We start from the raw sequence: 17,841 nt of genomic DNA, 5'->3' as shown, positions 1-17,841 counted from the left end.
GTGTTTATATAGTGCTCGATATTATTGTGAAAATGTCAACCGAATTTATTTTTGTAAAACGATATTTAGCTCTTTAGCTGAAAGCTTAAACCTTGGTATAATTTTGTATAATTAGTTTAAATGACTATTTGTATAAGCTTTTCTGTTATAATAAGCAATATGAATATTATCGTTTGCAACAAAAGTGTACGTTTACCTATGAAATCTTCGGTTAACGACAATGTCCAGTAAAAAAATAAATTTGAAACCATATTAAGTCTTGTTTCACTTTTTTCTCGTAGAGTTTATAGGGAAGAACCCTAATGATGTTCTCAAATGTTTGTATGTATTTAAAGAAGGAAATTCGGTTAAATAGATATTTCTTATTTATTTTTTAACTGAATTTAATCGAGTAAAATTAATTGAACAATTAATTTTAACCGAATTTTCGGTTAAAATTAACCGTTCGGTTAATTTTAATCGAGTAAATTATCAATTAATTGAGGTTAACCGAAATCTTGCAATGTGAATATGCGTTGGTACTCGTGTCTGCATTTTAGTCTGCATTGGTAATGTGAATATGCATGTACAACAGTACAAGAAATCAATGACACGTATATAAATTATCAGACTCTCTCTGGATGCATTGGTACACGGTTATTTCGGTTAATTGAAGTTAATTGGGTTGAATTTTTTTCGGTTAAAAGTTAACCGATAACAGCTCACTTCGGTTAACAATTAATTGAAGTTAACCGAATATTCACTTTTATATGTATTGACTCTTTTTTTTTTTTTTTTTTTTTTTTTTTTTTTTATTGTTATGGCGTCTTAATTGTACATATATGCATATATTTGTTTTACAGTTTGAAAGATATATAATATGGACAATCTAGCTACGTAGCCAATCTCAAACTTAGATTTAAGGAAGTAGTCAATTTTTAATTTATTTTGTAATCTAACCATTTACAAAAATAAATGTAGCAAAATAAAAAAAAATAATAAAAAAACTAACTACTAGCCAACGTTTGAAGATTCCGTAAATAAAAATCAATTAAATCAGTTAAATATTGCATAGTCTATGCTTGCGAATTAAAATTCAAATTTTTTAAAGGAAAGTCATTATGAAATATAATAAAAGAATAAATTATATATTGATTAAAATAAATTGAAAAATCTGACATGATAATGAACAAAACAAAATAAATTCGTTTAACGAATTAATATTTATAACTAAAACAAGAAATTAAAAATTTGGAAATAACAAATAATGGTCAATTGCCTTTTTGAACTGTATTTGCTACGTTAAAAAAAAAAAACCAAAACTAATCTCTAATTAAGGGGATTTATATAATAAACCATATCAAACGTGTGAATAAAAATAGAAAGTCAATGACACTCAAATGGACGTTTCAGAGCTACTAATTGGACTACAAATTATGAAAGGGAATATCACAAAATAAATTAGTATAACGTGTATCAAATATTGCCTATTTCGTTGCACCCAAACGTTATCTACGTAGGCATTTTTTTTTATCGATTTTTAAACGAAAGATAATCACGTAATTTGTTAAATGAATAATAAAGTCACGTTAATTGTGATTATATTTAAAATTTACTTAAAACGTTAACTAATTATAATTTCAGCATTTCAAGTGACTCGTTTATGTGATTTTTCGATATACTATCGAGAGGCAATCGGACAGAGAGATCTATTTCATTATACGCATGTAGTCAGCAAATTTCAGAGACACATCGTGCATCCCTCTCCTTATTAATATTTTCTTTTTTCCTGATGTACGTTTTCCACCATATTGTGTGGAATGGATGAATTAGAATAATATATTTCGTGACATCATTTACTAATTACATGATCAATTCATGAGTTAGCTTCGAACCCAATAATTTTACAGTAATTTTACACACACACACACACACACACACACACACATATATATATATATATATATATATATTAAAGAAACATGACTAAGGATCTAATAGATGAATCCAGTACTCGACTCGAGTGTTTTATTTATTTTTTTGTTTATATTTTGATCTTGAAATAGTGTACAACTCTCTTCGTAGCATGGCTGGTTAGGGATTTCCTTAAACCAATGGTAGCTCAAAGTTTTGAGTCGTAGAAAGAGGGAGAAGAATAGAAAAGAAATGAGAATTTTATTTTTGGACCTCAAAAGTTGAGAAATATCAAGATTAGATTTCATACTTGCAAGATATTTAAAACTCGACTTTTAACAAAAAATCGAACAAAAATATCATTTCAGCCCATTTTTCCCTTTTTCACTCTCTCTCTCTCATTCTCACTCAAAATGATTTTTCTTTCTTTCAAATTTAGGATTCTGATGGTCAAACAAGTGATAAAAAAGTAAGATTTCTGTTTTTATTTCGTGTTTGTATTATTGCAGGATAGTTTTAATAATGATTAGAGTGATAATTAGATTATTTGGATCAGTTTTGAAAAAGTTAAGATTTTGAATTTGAAATTTTTTCCAATAAAATCCGATGAATTAAGATGAAATCAGATGAAATATTACTATGAAATTCGAAAATTTAAGATGATTTTATTTTTTTCTGATGAAGGGAAAATAACACATATATACTCTGTGTTTTAGTGAAATATGTCGAGTTTAATATTTAGTTTTAATATCATCTGTTTAACTAAAAGGACGAAATTATACATTGAAATGGATAACAGTGTTACTAATCTCATTTTGATTGATGTTAACTCTTATAAAAAAAATGGAATCAAATCCAAACGAGTACCCTAACTTTTAAATTCAAAATATAAAAAATAACCTTTAATCGAAATTAAACAATGAAATTCATATTTCCTAAGAGATGACTTCATTCCGTGTTTGAATTGCAACTCTAAATCCTGAATTCTCTGTTTGAATCTATAATTTTCATGACTATCAATTGTCAATTTTTACCCCTTGCCTCTTTCTGTCTTCTCCACGATTCAGAGACTGTTGTTTTTTTTTTTTTTTTTCCATTTTTAAATAAAATAGATATATAGCGCGAATGAATAAAGATAATTGGTGTTTACATATAAATATTATAGTCAACGTTAATGAAAAGTCAATAAAAAGAAGATTCGTGGCATTGTATCTATTTAAAGGTATAATTTTGTCATTTTAGTTAAACAGAAGGTATGAACTCGATATTTTTGAAAATAAAAATTTAAAGTCGATATTTCATTAAAATGTGGGGTATATATGTATCATTTTTCCTACATTTAATGCTTTAATTATATCTTATATCTTTCTCTCTTATTCTCAGTTCCTCTTCTTTCTTTTCTTCATGTTAGGTCATATAATTTTAGGTGGGCTTGATGATATGAGTCAATGGGGGTAACTCAGTGCAATGTTTTTGGTTTTTGTAAATTTAGGGAGTTACCGACCCATATTCGGAAGAGAAATTGCTCAAACTACCACCTACTCACTAACTTTTTCCAATAATCCACCAAAACATAATTTTGGCCAAAAATACAAGTTGACTCATTGTGAAAAACCAATTTTACCCTCCACTTGAAATTTTCTTTCAATCTCACACCTACCTCTCCAAACTAATTAATAACATCATTTAATACTATTTTATTATATCTATAATTAATAACCTCATTTATTATCATTTGTTCATTTATCATTTAATATAACTTGTTCATCTCATCTCTCTCTCGTCATTTTCTCTGCAGCTAAGAGAAAAAAAAAAAAAAAAAAAACCTCAAAACCAAAAGAGAACCAAAACCCTAGATTTGAGCTCACCCAATCCTTACCAAAGTTGAGCTGACCCAAACTCTTGGATTTGAGCTCCGACACGCTCAAGGAAGCACGACCAAAGCTCATAGATCCGGTCACGACGAAGAACGTAGCTCCGATCCTCGTCCAAGGTTAGTTTTTTTTTTCTTTTCAAACTTTTCATTGGTTTTTGGGTATGTTTATTATGGGTGCGTTTGAGATTGGCCAAAAAAATGAGACTCTTTTTGTTTTGGGCAATTTTTATTGTTTTTAGGCGAAGTTTATCAGTTGTTGACATCAGATGTCAACAGTTGACGCAACAGAGAACCATGGAGCCGACCGATCAATGATGATGAGCCTCCTTTACCACCATTATCTAATAATCATTTTGATGAGTATTTTATATATATATATATATATATATATATATATATATATATATATATATATATATATAAAAAGGCAAAGACGAAAAAAACATGAAACAAAACTGAGAACCATGGCATTGACCGATCAATGATGATGAGCCTCTCTTACCACTATTACCCAATAATCATTTTGATGAGTATTTTATATAAAAAAAATAATAATAAAAAAGAGAAAGATGAAAAAAACATTAAACAAACAGAAAACCATGGAATCGACCGATCAATGATGATGAGCCTCTCATATGTACGTAGTAAGTTTTTTAAAAAAAAAAAAAAAAAAAAAACATTATGAATTTGTAGCTAAAAATTAACCAAATTTCAGTGTCAGTTTACCACAAATCAGCCTGTAAGCAGATATCCAAATTTATTGCACTACAGCCACAACCATATGAATAACTACTCTCTTTTTCAGGCCTTTCGTCAAACACCTAGTTGTCAATATTTAAACAACAAAAGTTAATACCAGTTTTATTTATTTGCACCATTCTTGGACTCTTATTAAATGATTCTATCCCCCAAAAAGCATTTTTGAATTCAATATGATCATGATCAACTGATAAACAATTAAAGTTAAAAGTACGTATTAGCTTATTAACATGGCTATTCTTTGTAGATTATGTTTAATACTTAGATGGTATTGGAAGCAAAAAAAACTTTGGAAGAGAACCTGTGATCTTTTTTTTTTTTTTAGTATTTTTTTAAAAGCAAACAAATTTGCAAGGGAAACGTCAAGAATAGCGATAGAAAAAAAAAAAATTCGACCCAATATAATATATATATATATATATATATATATATATATATATATATATATATATATATATATGTCCTTTCTGAATCGCAAAAGAGACTAAAAGTCTAAAACAAAAGAAATTATCCACTGATCTTGGGGTGAAATTTCGACGCGGCCGGCGAAGTTATAGTATTTGAAGTAAAGGATTTTCACGATTATGTATTGATCGGCAATTTTGATGTTCTGGTTATTGTAATTGAAGAATGTGTTACGTGTGAGTGCATTGAGGACTCTAGGTTACTTATTTTTTTTTACTGTGATTATTACTATTTTTTTATTATGAAAAGATAAAAACGTGAATTAAAAAAAAAAAATCAAACATTGACGCGTTAGTGGAATCTAAAAGTCACTTTTTAGGTAGTATTAAGATTATCTCGTTTTAAGATAATCTTATTATTTAGAAAATTATATTTTTTTAAATTATCTCTCACCAAACAATGTAATAAAAAAATATTTGGAAATGTGATTAACATTGTCCCCGTACCAAGAACAGATTAGATTATGGTTGCCCTTTACTAATTTATTTTATTTTTTTTATAAAACGTGGGCGGGACCACGGGAATTAAATTAAAGCCCTCACGTATGGCGGAGGAATACCGTGGTTACAAGTTGACAAGATCATTAAGGACACCACGGACGGCGCAAGGCCGGACAAGCCCCGACCACCGAGCCTCCGAATCAATATCAAGAGCATATTTGGCCAAATTATGAGCCACCTCATTACAAGAGCGAGGAATAAAGATAAAACTAGACTCAATAAAAGAAGATGAGCTCACCTTGATGTCTTCTAAAATCGTACCAAGCTCCGTCGGGGGTGGGTCTCTATTCTTAAGAGCATTCACCACTTGAAGACAATCGGATTGGACCACCACCCTCCTGAGACCCAAATAACCCGCATACGCAAGTCCTTGCCGAATAGCCGCCACCTCCGCAAGCACTGGCGAGAGACCAAAATGACTAACCGAGACCTCCGAAGCCACCACCATTCCCCGGTGGTCCCGAATCACGCAGCCGGTACCGTAGCGGCCCCTTGTGTCATCAATCGCCGCGTCAACATTAATCGCGTGCACACCGGGTTTCGGGGGAGGCCAAGCCGACACCGCCCCTTTGCAGCTCCCGTGGCGCCGAGCCTTGTTAGCGGTCCTATACTCGTCAAGGAAGCCTCCAGCCCACTCCACAAGAGCTTTGGGGGACCATTTCGCATTCCCGAGGTAACCTTGTTCCTATGATTCCAAATCTCCCACACCATAACTATAAGGAATTCAAAATTACTACCTTGACGTCTTCCGAGATATTGGCAAAGGTTCCCACCACGTCCTCCCCTTGGTAAGTTTTTATGATATCTTCAAAGCTAGTGAGAGCCCACACTTTCTTTACCCACCGACACTCCTATAAGGCATGAAAGATCGTCTCCGGAGCTCCGAGGCAAATAGGACAGCGGTAGTCGTCGGTGGAGGATCGTTTTCGACGGAATCCACCCTTTGCAAACTCTCCAAATGAAGAGCTTAATTTTCGGGGGGATCGAGAGTCTCCAAAGAAAGTCCCACCACTTAGACGAGGACGAGGGAGAAGAAGGGCTCGGTCTCGGCAAGGCATTACAAGCTTGCCAATAGCCGCTCCTCACCTTGTACTCCCGTTGTCGGAGAAGTGCCATCGGAGTACATCAGTTGCCCCCCCACGGCTCGAGGGAATAGCAAGAATAGCATCGGCATCCTCTCTCTCGAACATAACTCGGACCAAGGCTTCATTCCACTCTCCATCATGATTTTTTAGTTCCGCCACACGTATGTCATCGGGTATAAAAGGTGGATCAATAAGCGAGAAGTCCCGATTCCGGGGAATCCACTTATCCGTTGCCACAAAGACCGATTCGCCATCCCCCACTCTCCATCTCGACCCCTTGATAATCACTTCTTTACCCTACACCAAGCCTCGCCAAAGGTTTGAGCCGTAGGAAGGACACGAGGCTCCGAGAATGTTGCCACCCGGGTAATAACTCTCCCGAAGAACCCTCTCGATGAGGCTGCCCGATCTCCGGATAAGACGCCACACACTCTTCGCAACAAGGGCTTGGTTGAATTTTTCCAAGTCGCGAAAGCCGAGGCCCCCTTCGCTCTTATGCTTGGTAAGTTCCTCCCATTTGCACCAATGAGTCTTCCGCTCATCCCCGCTATTACCCCACCAAAACTTGGCCACCGCTTTGTGTATCGCGGAGACGAGCGTTTTGGGGAGTCGGAAACAACTCGCCGCGTAACTCGGGATCGCTTGGAGGACCGATTTAATTAGGACCTCACGTCCCGCTTGCGAGAACCAAATGCCTCTCCAAGCCCGAAGTTTAGCCCAAACTCGCTCTCATATAAACGCGAAGACTTCCACTTTCTTCTTACCGGTAAGCGTGGGTAGACCTAAGTACCGAAGGTGGCATTCCGTTATGGAGACTCCGAGCATAGCACTCTTGGTTTCCTCCGCCACGTCACAACCGAAGCTAATATCGGAAAATTCACTCGACCCGGTCGTAGGCTTTGGCCATATCGATTTTAAGGGCTGCAAAGCCCCCATTCTTGAACCTTCCCCTCTTCATAGTATGAATGCCCTCGAAGCATACCATGATGTTGTCGAAAATTTGGCGTCCACCCACGAAGGCTCCTTGGTTCTCCGAGATCACCCTTTCCATGATCGCCCTAAGCCTTGCCACAAGACACCGCGAAACCACCTTGTAAATCACATTACAAAGGCTAATGGGTCGGAACTCACTAACCTTTTCGGGGTTATCAACTTTGGGAATTAAGGTGATAACGGTGTCATTAAGCTCCGTCACCGGGTCGCCGTTGTTGAGGATGCCCAAACAAACGCTCGCCACTCGCTCTTCCACCATCTCCCAATTCTTTTGGTAAAAGATCGCCGGAAATCCGTCATTACCCAGGGCTTTGATGCCCCCATAGAAAAGACTTATATTTTCTGCATGTAAGGTTTTTCCAAAAGTTTGCTGATATGACATCATCAATGTGGAATAGAAAGAGAAATTTCATTAAGTGGGCTTAAAAACCCATTAAATATCTCATTTAGACCCTAATATTGAAAAATATCCCAAAATGGACTTTTGTACCATAATCGGACAAAAATGCCCTTATAACCTATTTGAATCTCAACTCAGTCTCATTCCCCCCGAAAACAACTCATCTCTCTCTCGCTCACTAAAAAAAAAACTCTACGATTGTGTACGAGTCGGTACGACGGCAGACGATCTTGTACGAGTCGGTACGATAGATAACGATGGCGTACGATGGAAATTCTTCGAGATCCGGCGGCGGTGATGCTCAGAAATCCCGACATCTCAAAACGTCGAAAAAGGTGAGTTTTTCAACTAATTTCTTGTTAAATCTCATAAAAAATAGTCAGAATATGTATTAGGACTTAGGATTTATCTGATTTGTGGTTATTTGAGCTGTTTATGATCGGATTTAGAAAGTTAGGGTTAAAAATTGGGGGCAGTGTACGATGATATTCATGCATCGTACGATGTCGTACGATGCTGTACGATGTCGTACGATGAAATGCATAGGTCTGTACGATGCGATACGATGGTGTACGATGGGTTTATGTTTTTTAAAAAAAAGTGTCGTACGATGCTGTACGATTCTGTACGATGGTTTTTAAAAAAAATTAATTATTTTGTTTTACGATGCTGTACGATGATATACGATGCTATACGATGGTTTTTTAAAAAAATAAATTTTTGTCTTACGATGTTGTACGATGCTATACGATGATGTTTTTAAAAAATTTAATTTCTTGTTTTACGATGATATATGATACTGTACGATGCTGTACGATGTTTTTAATTTCTGACTTAATTTTGTTGTTTTTTTAGGACAATTTGAACTACATGTACAACGTCTCATTCCCGGGGCGTATCACGTACGGTGGGACGGGGATCTTGAAGCTTGTACGGAGTAGATTCGATGAGCTCGGGATAAAAGAAAGAATCCTCGGGACTCCGTTCGAGCAATTTTTTACGGAGAGCGAGCTTGGTTTCTCACCGGTGCTCGTACATACTCTCCTTCAGAAGAAGATCGAGGCGACGGTACGCGGCGAGATACATTTTGGTATCGGAGGCAAACGGGTACGATTTGGACGCCTCGAGTACGCACTCGTCTCGGGGATGACTTATGAAGACGGTCCGACCAAAGCCGAACAAGACGAGCGAAAGAACGATGGATTGATCACGGATCACTTGAACGGCGTTGCCGGAAGCAAGTTGAGCGCGTTGATCAACGCGTTCACCATATGTCGAAGCCCTGACGCTGCGTTCAAGCTCGGGCTGCTCGTATTCGTCTACGGGTATCTTCTGGGGCAGCCGGCCAACAAAGCCATCGAAGAAAGGTGGCAGAAATTTCTATACATCGTTCAAGACCTCCCCTTCTTCTTCAAGATGCCTTGGGGAAATTTGAGTTGGGCAGAGACGTATTCCAGCTTGTCGGTGAACCTACGGCGTTATCACGAAACGCTGCAAAAGAAGTTGAAGGACAAGCCAAATGTGGCACAGAAAGAGGCCAAGTACACATTGACGGGTAATCTCCATACCCTTCATTACTGGGCGTACGAGGCTATCCCAGAGATCGGGATGAGGTTCGGGTCGAACCAGGGGATTCGTGTGCCCCGGATGCACTCGTGGTCTAGTAATGTGCTCATAATGGGCAAAGACATCGAGGCGGTCTTGAATAAAAAAACGGTAACTTTTTATTATTTATCGTTTATTAATGTATTTTACATTATTTTGGAATATTGGTAACGTTTATTAATGTATTGTAGGTGGGTGTTCTTCAAATGCTGAGACCAAGGGCACCAGAGAAAGAAATGTTCACTCTCCTCGAGACACAGACGAGCAAATGTCTGTATCCCATAGACATCGAGGGCGAAGATGCGACAGAGCCGCGAGACATCGAAGAAGAAATAGATCGAGTCGCGACTGTTGCAGAAGATGCCATCGTCGGAGACTCCGACGACGAACACGTGTCAGACACTCCACGTGTTCGTCTTGCTAGTCCGACCACTCCCGCAATGGGATCGAGGCCTACAGCGACCTCTCGCGCCGACATTCCCGAGGCCTTTGTCATAACACGGGAAATGTAGGGAGAAATGCGAGCTTCCCAAGAACAACTGCGAGCATCTCAAGAACAACTGCTAGCATCCCAAAAACGAATGATTCAGTCACAAGGGATAGTCTTACGTTCTCTTGCCACGACCGGCCGTAGAGTTGAGCGCATGAGTGTTAGACAGGTTAGAGTTCAAATTTAATTTAACGTTTTAAAGTTGAGTTTAAATTTAATTTAACGTTTTAGAGTTAAGTTTAAATATAATTTAACGTTTTAAAGTAGAGTTTAAATTTAATTTAACGTTTTAAAGTTGAGTTTAAATTTAATTTAACGTTTTAGAGTTACGTTTAAATATAATTTAACGTTTTAGAGTTAAGTTTAAATATAATTTAACGTTTTAGAGTTAAGTTTAAAATTTAGAGTTGAGTTTAAATTTTAGAGTTGAGTTTAAATTTTAGAGTTGAGTTTAAATTTTAGAGTTGAGTTTAAATTTTTTTGACAAGTTTAAATTTTGTGACATATTTTATTACTTTGACTTTCAGCTTTCTATGTGGAGGAGGCTGAACATTTTGTTCGAGGACGCAACGGGCTTGCCTGGGGGTGAAATTCCCACGACCCAAGATGATGGTCGTAAACGCCGGACCCCTCCTCCTCCTCCTCCTCCTCCTCCGGCGGCTAGTCAAAAGCCGGCGTCTCCATCGCATGAGGCAGAGCCGTCTTCTACGCATCGCGAGTCATCGAAGAAGTCAGAGCCGTCTTCTACGCATCGCGAGTCATCGAAGAAGTCGAAGAAGCCATCTTCAACGCATCGCGAGTCGTCGAAGCGATCGGAGATCAGGCCGGTGACTTCTCCCAGGTTGTCGACGTCTTCGTCGAGTCCTCGTAGAGAAGACATTTCGGATAAGCTACGCCCGCTCACAACTCCTCTAAGGAAAAGACAGAAGGCACAGCTTACTCCGGCACGTCCACATCGGCAAGTGCGACAGAAGACGTCGCGTTGGTCCGAATTCACTGATCCGACGAGGCCCAAGTATTTGGAAAAGCCGATCCCCAAGTTCAAGCCGTTGAAGGACGCGAAGCAAAAAGAGTTTGATAATTTCGTTAAGTGGTTGCGGATAAAAAAGTGGGACGGCAAATTCATGGAGTCTGTTCGACTGAAGACGTGCGACGCAGACACGATTTTCTTCGACACGATATTGACAGAAACCAAATGGCTACATGATTCGGTACGTTATTATATAATTTCACTTTTTCCAATCAATTTAAAATAACGCTATATGTTTGTAATGTCTCAGCATATTGATGCTATGATTCACATGGTTCGGGCTCGCCAACGAGGTCTCGACGGTTATCGGCAAGACGTCCGAATCATGGATTGTCGGTGGGTCCAGCACGTGTACGGCCGATTCAGAACGGAAGAAGCGAACATCAACAAGGCCATCGAACTGGGAGCAGAGCCCGAACCCGTGGACTGGGACATGAGGGCAACTATTAGCCCGATGACTGGGTATAGGGACGCCGATATTTTGCCTTGGGATGGTGCTCGAGAGATCCTGTTCGTCGTGAACTTCCAGAACCTTCATTGGTTCACATTTCGGATCGACATCGAGGCCTGGACCATTACCGTCTTCGACTGCCAAAAGGATCTCATGCAGTCGTCGAGACATCAAAAGGACTTCACTGAGCTGATGGAGGTACGTAAAATGTTATGTTATTCACAATTATTACCTTAGAGCAACAATTAATTAAATTAAGAGTTACTTAACATTGTTAAAATGTTTATTATTCAGACTTGGAGTCGAGCATTTGCTAGGGTTGTGGCCATAGGTGGTTTCTTCAAGAACCATCCCCACTCTTACCGGGAAAGTGAACATGGTGAAATTAAGTTCACTGTGCCGACGTGGATCGTCGATGACAAGGTCCCACAATGTGCTTACAGGTAAACAATTATCTTTTTATTGACAAGTTATTTTACTAGTTATTTGAACTTTTTTTTGACAACTTTCTCTAAACAATCATGTTTTTATTGACAAGTTATTTTAGAAGTTTTTTTTTTTTTTTTTACAAGTTTTAATTGACAAGTTATTTTACTAGTTATTTGAACTTTTTTTTGACAACTTTCTCTAAACAATCATGTTTTTTCAAGACAAGTTATTTTAGAAGTTTTTTTTTTTTTTTTACAAGTTTTAATTGACAAGTTATTTTACTAGTTATTTGAACTTTTTTTTGACAACTTTCTCTAAACAATCATGTTTTTATTGACAAGTTATTTTAGAAGTTATTTTTTTTTTTTACAAGTTTTAATTGACAAGTTATTTTACTAGTTATTTGAACTTTTTTTTGACAACTTTCTCTAAACAATCATGTTTTTATTGACAAGTTATTTTAGAAGTTTTTTTTTTTTTTACAAGTTTTAATTGACAAGTTATTTTACTAGTTATTTGAACTTTTTTTTGACAACTTTCTCTAAACAATCATGTTTTTTCAAGACAAGTTATTTTAGAAGTTTTTTTTTTTTTTTTACAAGTTTTAATTGACAAGTTATTTTACTAGTTATTTGAACTTTTTTTTGACAACTTTCTCTAAACAATCATGTTTTTTCAAGTTATGTTTCAACTATTTGTGACAACTTATTCTTGTGCTGTAGCGGTGATTGCGGGATGTTCGCATTGAAGTATGTCGAGCACGTAGTACTGAACGAATCATTTGACACTCTTCAAAGTGAGAATATGAGAATGTTCAGGAAGAAATGGTGCGTGGACTTATTCTACAACCACCTTATCCCGTGATTTTGTATTTTCGGATGTTTATTTTTTATCTTTTTGGTTTTCTATGTAATAGTACCTTATAAACATATTATCGAGATGGTTTGTTGACTATTGTGTTTTTTATTGTACCTTATAAACATGTAATTCAATTAAAGAGATTCACAAAAAAAAAAACATCAAAAATTCACACATTCACAAAGGGTTTAGAACTCGAGACATTTATAAACAACTAAAGTTGCATCTTGACGCCATTAAACAAGATAAAAAAGTGACTCAAATAAACGTTAAAGTTTTAAACTTAAAAATAAAAATAACACACAAAGTCTAAAGTTTTAATCCCTCCAAGTGCATGTTTTTCTGTTATGTCCCCTACCACCACATTTCCCGCATTTTCGCTGCACGACAATCTTTTCGCCTTGAGATGGGTATCGATTAATTCTTCTTCTTCCTTGTTTACTTTTCTTCGGTCGACCGGCTTGCTTCTTTTCAACGGGTTCCGAAACTTTCATGTTTTTTATCTCATCCGGGACATCCCATTGATCTTCATTGCCAACCGGATATATGGCTTCCTTGTACATCTCAATCCACGTCTCCTTCAAATAAAAGTCACTGCATAACGAGTACACGTCCACGCTTCGATGTTGGGCTGCTGCGATAGAATGCTCGCACGGGATATTCAATTGTTGTGGTAGTCCGCAAGTGCACGTCTTCGCCATAAGGTCTACATCGAAATCACCTCTTACGTCTTTGACATGACATTCATATAGACCAAGTCCGTACGCATTGACGAACTGTGCCTTATTATTTAGCTGTGCGAGATCATTTTGCCACGTTGGTGTCAATTTTGTGTTCAACTTGTTCGCTATCTCTTCTCGTTCAAAAAACCAAGTTTGGAGTGTGAATCGAATAAACTCGAGCAACGTCGTAATGGGAAACGTCCTCGCATTCCTTGTTTTGTTGTTGAAGCTTTCTGCGTTGTTGCTCGTCATTAGGTCGTACCTATATAAAACATACTTGATTTATATAATCAACGACATAAAAAATTCAGTACAAAAGAAGTTCTAGACTCTTACCGTTTTCCAGGAAAGAAAGCTCTGGCCCACCGATCGACACCAACTTCTTCAAGATACTTTGCCATCTCGACATCCTTACGTCTCAACTGTCTAAAATTAGCTTCGAATGCTGTTTTACTGAAGGCGTAAGCCGCATCGTAAAGTTCAAAGCGACAATGGTCTGTCTTGAACTTGTGTTGGACATTCAGTTGTAAATGATGGTAACATGCTCCGTGAGGGATACCAGGAAACACAACCTCGACACCATGTATGATGCTAACGTGGCGATCGGATATGAACGCCAAATTAGGTACGTCTTCACCGATAGCTTCTCGCAATCTTCTCAAAAACCAAATCCAAGAAGCATGACACTCGCTATCTACAACTCCGAATGCAAGTGGATATAATTGTGAATTCGCATCCATTGCAATTGCGTAAAGCAACTGTCCCCCGTATTTTGTCTTCAGAAATGCACCGTCCAATGCTATGACCGGCCGACATGCTTTGAAGCCTCTACGACACGCACCAATGGAAAAGAAAGCATACTTGAATTTATCACCATCTCGCACAAAGTCTGTTAACGTCCCAGGATTCTTTTGCTTCAACATGTACAGCCAAGACGGTAACTTCTGGTACGATTGTTCCGGCGTACCCCGCACGTACCCAATAGCTTTCTCCCTGGATCTCCAAGCTTTCAAATACGATACGTTCACACCCCATCTTGTCTTCACTTCTTCCCTGACGTTATGCGCCGAATACTCCGCCATAGAGTTAATTGAGTACTTGTCTTTAAATACGTGACCGATGACCCATGGTGCCGCTCCTCGATGGCCCTCTGTTCGAACAACACGCCCACATGAGTGTTTACCCTCGTACGACGTAATCTCCCACATCTCAGACCACTGCACGACACCCCTCAACCTCCATGTGCATCTCTCGTTTTTGCATAGAACATACCATCTCTTTTTCGAAGAAGATTTCACTCTAAATTCGAAATTATGTTTCAACGCGTACAAGTGGATATGTTTCTTCAGTTCATGCTTGTTTTCAAATTGCTGCCCAATATATATTTCTTCTGAGCTACCTGTTACTTTCAAAGGTTAGTTAAACAATATGTGGTTTCATATTATACTTGAATCTCATTTGAATCCACTTAAATTACCTGTAGAAGAATGACTTGGATAATGACTCGGGTTTTCCTTCACAACATCATCGGCGCTGAACTCGGGTGCTTTCCATGAATAAGGAACGATAGGTGATCCGATCATCGGAGGCTCACGCTGACATTGACCCGATGGTTCACAATGACCCGTTGGTACCGTAAACGTTTCCACAAATTCTTCATATTCTTCGGGATTGGCAAATTCTTCAAATTCTTCACCTCTACCATTGTTATCTCCGTCATATCCATCACTATTCTCTTCATCACCATCGCAACCTTCGTTTTCATCACCTTCGCCACCTTCGTTTTCATCACCTTCGCCATCTTCGTATTCATCACCATTGTGTCCATCATATTCGTCACTGTTGTGATTACAATCTCTATCACGCCTGTATACTTCGTCACCGTTTCCGGCACCCTTGTACTCGTTAAACAAGTCATCGTCACAGCCACCGTCTTTGTTTTCAATTATAGGATCTTTTTGTCGATCCTCGATAACAAGAGTATTCCGTCTCTTCTTCGGTTCATTGCGAGACACCATTCCAACTTCCACATCTTTCCCTTTACATAATCCTCGATACGCAATAGGTGCAATGACCTCGATCTGTTTCGGTACCAAACTTACACAGAGTGGAAATCTATTACGATATTTGTGCTTCATAAAATGCGAAACATCACCATTGTCCTTCAATACGGCAGGGCCTACTGGAATTGTACCGACTTCGTATGGGACTTCGAGTTTTAAGTCGAACGCGAATCTGTCTAACTCGAACTTCTCGTATAAGAAATCTACTAACTCCGTGTACGTTACCTCTTTCGGAATTACAAATGCACGAAATTCTGCATTGGTGAAAACCCATTGGTGTCCTTCCTTCTCCCAAGTGCCGTTAATCATGACAAAAACTGCAAAAAAACAGTCAAACTATGCAAAATAAGCTTCTATATCGCACACCATCGTACTGCATCGTACAACATCGTATACCATCGTACACTATCGTACATCATCGTACATCATCTTACTGATAGACATCGTACTGCATCGTACAGCATCGTATACCATCGTACAGAATCGTACATTGTAAAAGAGGCATCGTACGGAATCGTACAACATCGTATACCATCGTACACCATCGTACAGCATCGTACAGAATCCAATTTTTTTTCTAAATTTCATCGTACACAAATTTAAATTTCATCGTATACCATCGTACAAACAAGTTAAACCCAGATTTTGGACTTTGTTTTCAGATCTGATCGATTTTTTATGCTACATTCTATCATATACATTCATAAACTTTGTAAAAATGATTAAGTTAGTAATCTTACCCATGATTCTTTTGAAACCCGCTTAAGTAGAGAGGATTTGAGTGGATTTGAAAGAGTTTGAGCGAGTGTGAGAGTGAGAGTGAGGCTGAGCTGATATAGTCTCAGGGGCATTTTTGTCCATTTTCGGTACAAAAGTCCATATTTAGATATTTTTAAACATTAGGGTCTAATCTTGATATTTAATGGGTTATTAAGCCCAATTAATGAAATTTCTCAATAGAAACATTTATTAGTTTATTACTCGCATTTAATTTTGTCACGCCAACAAAAATTAATAACGTGAGTCACTATACATGGTGATTGGTGAATTGGCGATGAGTCACATTTGTAGGGGCAGAGTGTAAGAAGGCTTAGCAAAATTTTCATTTGGTCCCCCTTTGGTGTATGAATGCAGTTCTCATCTGTGTGGTCTTGTTAATTTAGAATAGATAATACATTAATTTTTTTCTTCAGGATATCAAATTGAAGACCAACATGATATTTATGTTGGGACGGGCGTGGCCGTCCCTAAATCGACTTTTATTGCCAAATTCATGTGAAGGATTTTTTCCCCATTATTTCCTTTGTCGTTTTGATTCTATTGTGGTTTTGATTTAGGGTTCTAATTTAGAGTTTTGTTTTGATAGGCTATTTAAGCCTCTTTTTTTATTGGTTGTAAATTCAAAATCCACTTTATATTTGTGTTTGACCTCTAAATGTCGTATTCTATGAGATTGAATCAACGAGTTTGGAAGAAACCGAACACCTCGCTGCACCAATTTTAGGTGTACTCACGATGTGACTTTGTTAAAATTATGGAAACGCTCAATTTTTTTTTTTTGTCTTTCAAAAATATTTTCATGTGTCTTGTACAATGTTCAAAATATCGATGATATATCCCGATATATCCACGATATCAAGGAAAAATGGGAAGTTCGGTAAAAAAAAAAATTACTATAACTACTAAAATATCGTTTTATTCCCAAAATACCGTTTTTATAGAAAAATTACTATAACAGCCAAAACAGAAAAGTTATTCCTGAAATACCTATTTTTACTGCTCTAAACAAGACCAAAATTTAAAATTGAGTTCTTGGGAGGATGAAGACCCATTTTTGCTTATTAAAATTCATAGAACCACATAGGTTTATATGGAGTGATTTCTTTAAATTTTTTAATTTCCCAATAAGGTGAACTTTATTTGTTAGCTAAATAACATCAAAGATTTTTATTTTTTATTTTTGCATTCCATTGTTTTAAGTTAAAATCAAGTGGTTCAAAATTCAAATAAATGTTATATATTCATTCATTACGTATATTTATAGATATAAATAATGTATATATATAACATAATATCTATTTTTTTAGGATTTTTGTCGATATATCCGTCGGTAGTCGATATGTCATTATTATATCATCGATATCATCGGTAGTCGGTATTGAAATTGTTATAAAATATCCGTCGATATATCCGTCGATACTCGATAGATCAGTAAAATCAAA

At 37.2% G+C, this 17,841-nt stretch overlaps 5 protein-coding genes across 5 annotated transcripts; 2 read left to right on the top strand and 3 right to left on the bottom strand.

Annotated features, from left to right (window-relative positions):
• Positions 1-5,557: 5,557 nt before the first annotated feature.
• On the bottom strand, positions 5,558-6,609 carry LOC149379568 (uncharacterized). The gene is made up of 2 exons (XM_089604035.1): positions 6,337-6,609; positions 5,558-6,178 (listed from the first exon to the last, which is right to left on the bottom strand). The coding sequence occupies exons 1-2, from the start codon at positions 6,607-6,609 to the stop codon at positions 5,558-5,560; spliced, it is 894 nt and encodes a 297-aa protein (XP_089460161.1).
• A 266-nt stretch (positions 6,610-6,875) lies between these two features.
• On the bottom strand, positions 6,876-7,830 carry LOC149379567 (uncharacterized). The gene is made up of 3 exons (XM_089604034.1): positions 7,561-7,830; positions 7,343-7,499; positions 6,876-7,273 (listed from the first exon to the last, which is right to left on the bottom strand). The coding sequence occupies exons 1-3, from the start codon at positions 7,828-7,830 to the stop codon at positions 6,876-6,878; spliced, it is 825 nt and encodes a 274-aa protein (XP_089460160.1).
• Positions 7,831-7,983: 153 nt separating this feature from the next.
• LOC149379566 (uncharacterized) lies at positions 7,984-10,088 on the top strand. The gene is made up of 3 exons (XM_089604033.1): positions 7,984-8,306; positions 8,827-9,687; positions 9,768-10,088. Exons 1-3 carry the CDS (start codon positions 8,229-8,231, stop codon positions 10,086-10,088), a joined length of 1,260 nt encoding a protein of 419 aa, XP_089460159.1. The 5' UTR covers positions 7,984-8,228.
• A 15-nt stretch (positions 10,089-10,103) lies between these two features.
• Positions 10,104-12,968, top strand: LOC149379565 (uncharacterized). The gene is made up of 5 exons (XM_089602454.1): positions 10,104-10,235; positions 10,594-11,277; positions 11,347-11,745; positions 11,842-11,990; positions 12,699-12,968. Exons 1-5 carry the CDS (start codon positions 10,158-10,160, stop codon positions 12,838-12,840), a joined length of 1,452 nt encoding a protein of 483 aa, XP_089458580.1. The 5' UTR covers positions 10,104-10,157; the 3' UTR covers positions 12,841-12,968.
• Positions 12,969-14,355: 1,387 nt separating this feature from the next.
• On the bottom strand, positions 14,356-15,578 carry LOC149379564 (uncharacterized). Its single transcript, XM_089604032.1, has 3 exons — positions 15,034-15,578; positions 14,414-14,955; positions 14,356-14,382 (listed from the first exon to the last, which is right to left on the bottom strand). The coding sequence occupies exons 1-3, from the start codon at positions 15,572-15,574 to the stop codon at positions 14,356-14,358; spliced, it is 1,110 nt and encodes a 369-aa protein (XP_089460158.1). The 5' UTR covers positions 15,575-15,578.
• Positions 15,579-17,841: the final 2,263 nt, after the last annotated feature.

This window comes from Urtica dioica, chromosome 12, assembly GCF_054948205.1.
Source record: "Urtica dioica subsp. dioica isolate 48M chromosome 12, U.dioica_male_clone48M_v1_H2, whole genome shotgun sequence".
Taxonomy (NCBI): domain Eukaryota; kingdom Viridiplantae; phylum Streptophyta; class Magnoliopsida; order Rosales; family Urticaceae; genus Urtica; species Urtica dioica.
This window is presented reverse-complemented; position numbering and strand designations above follow the sequence as displayed.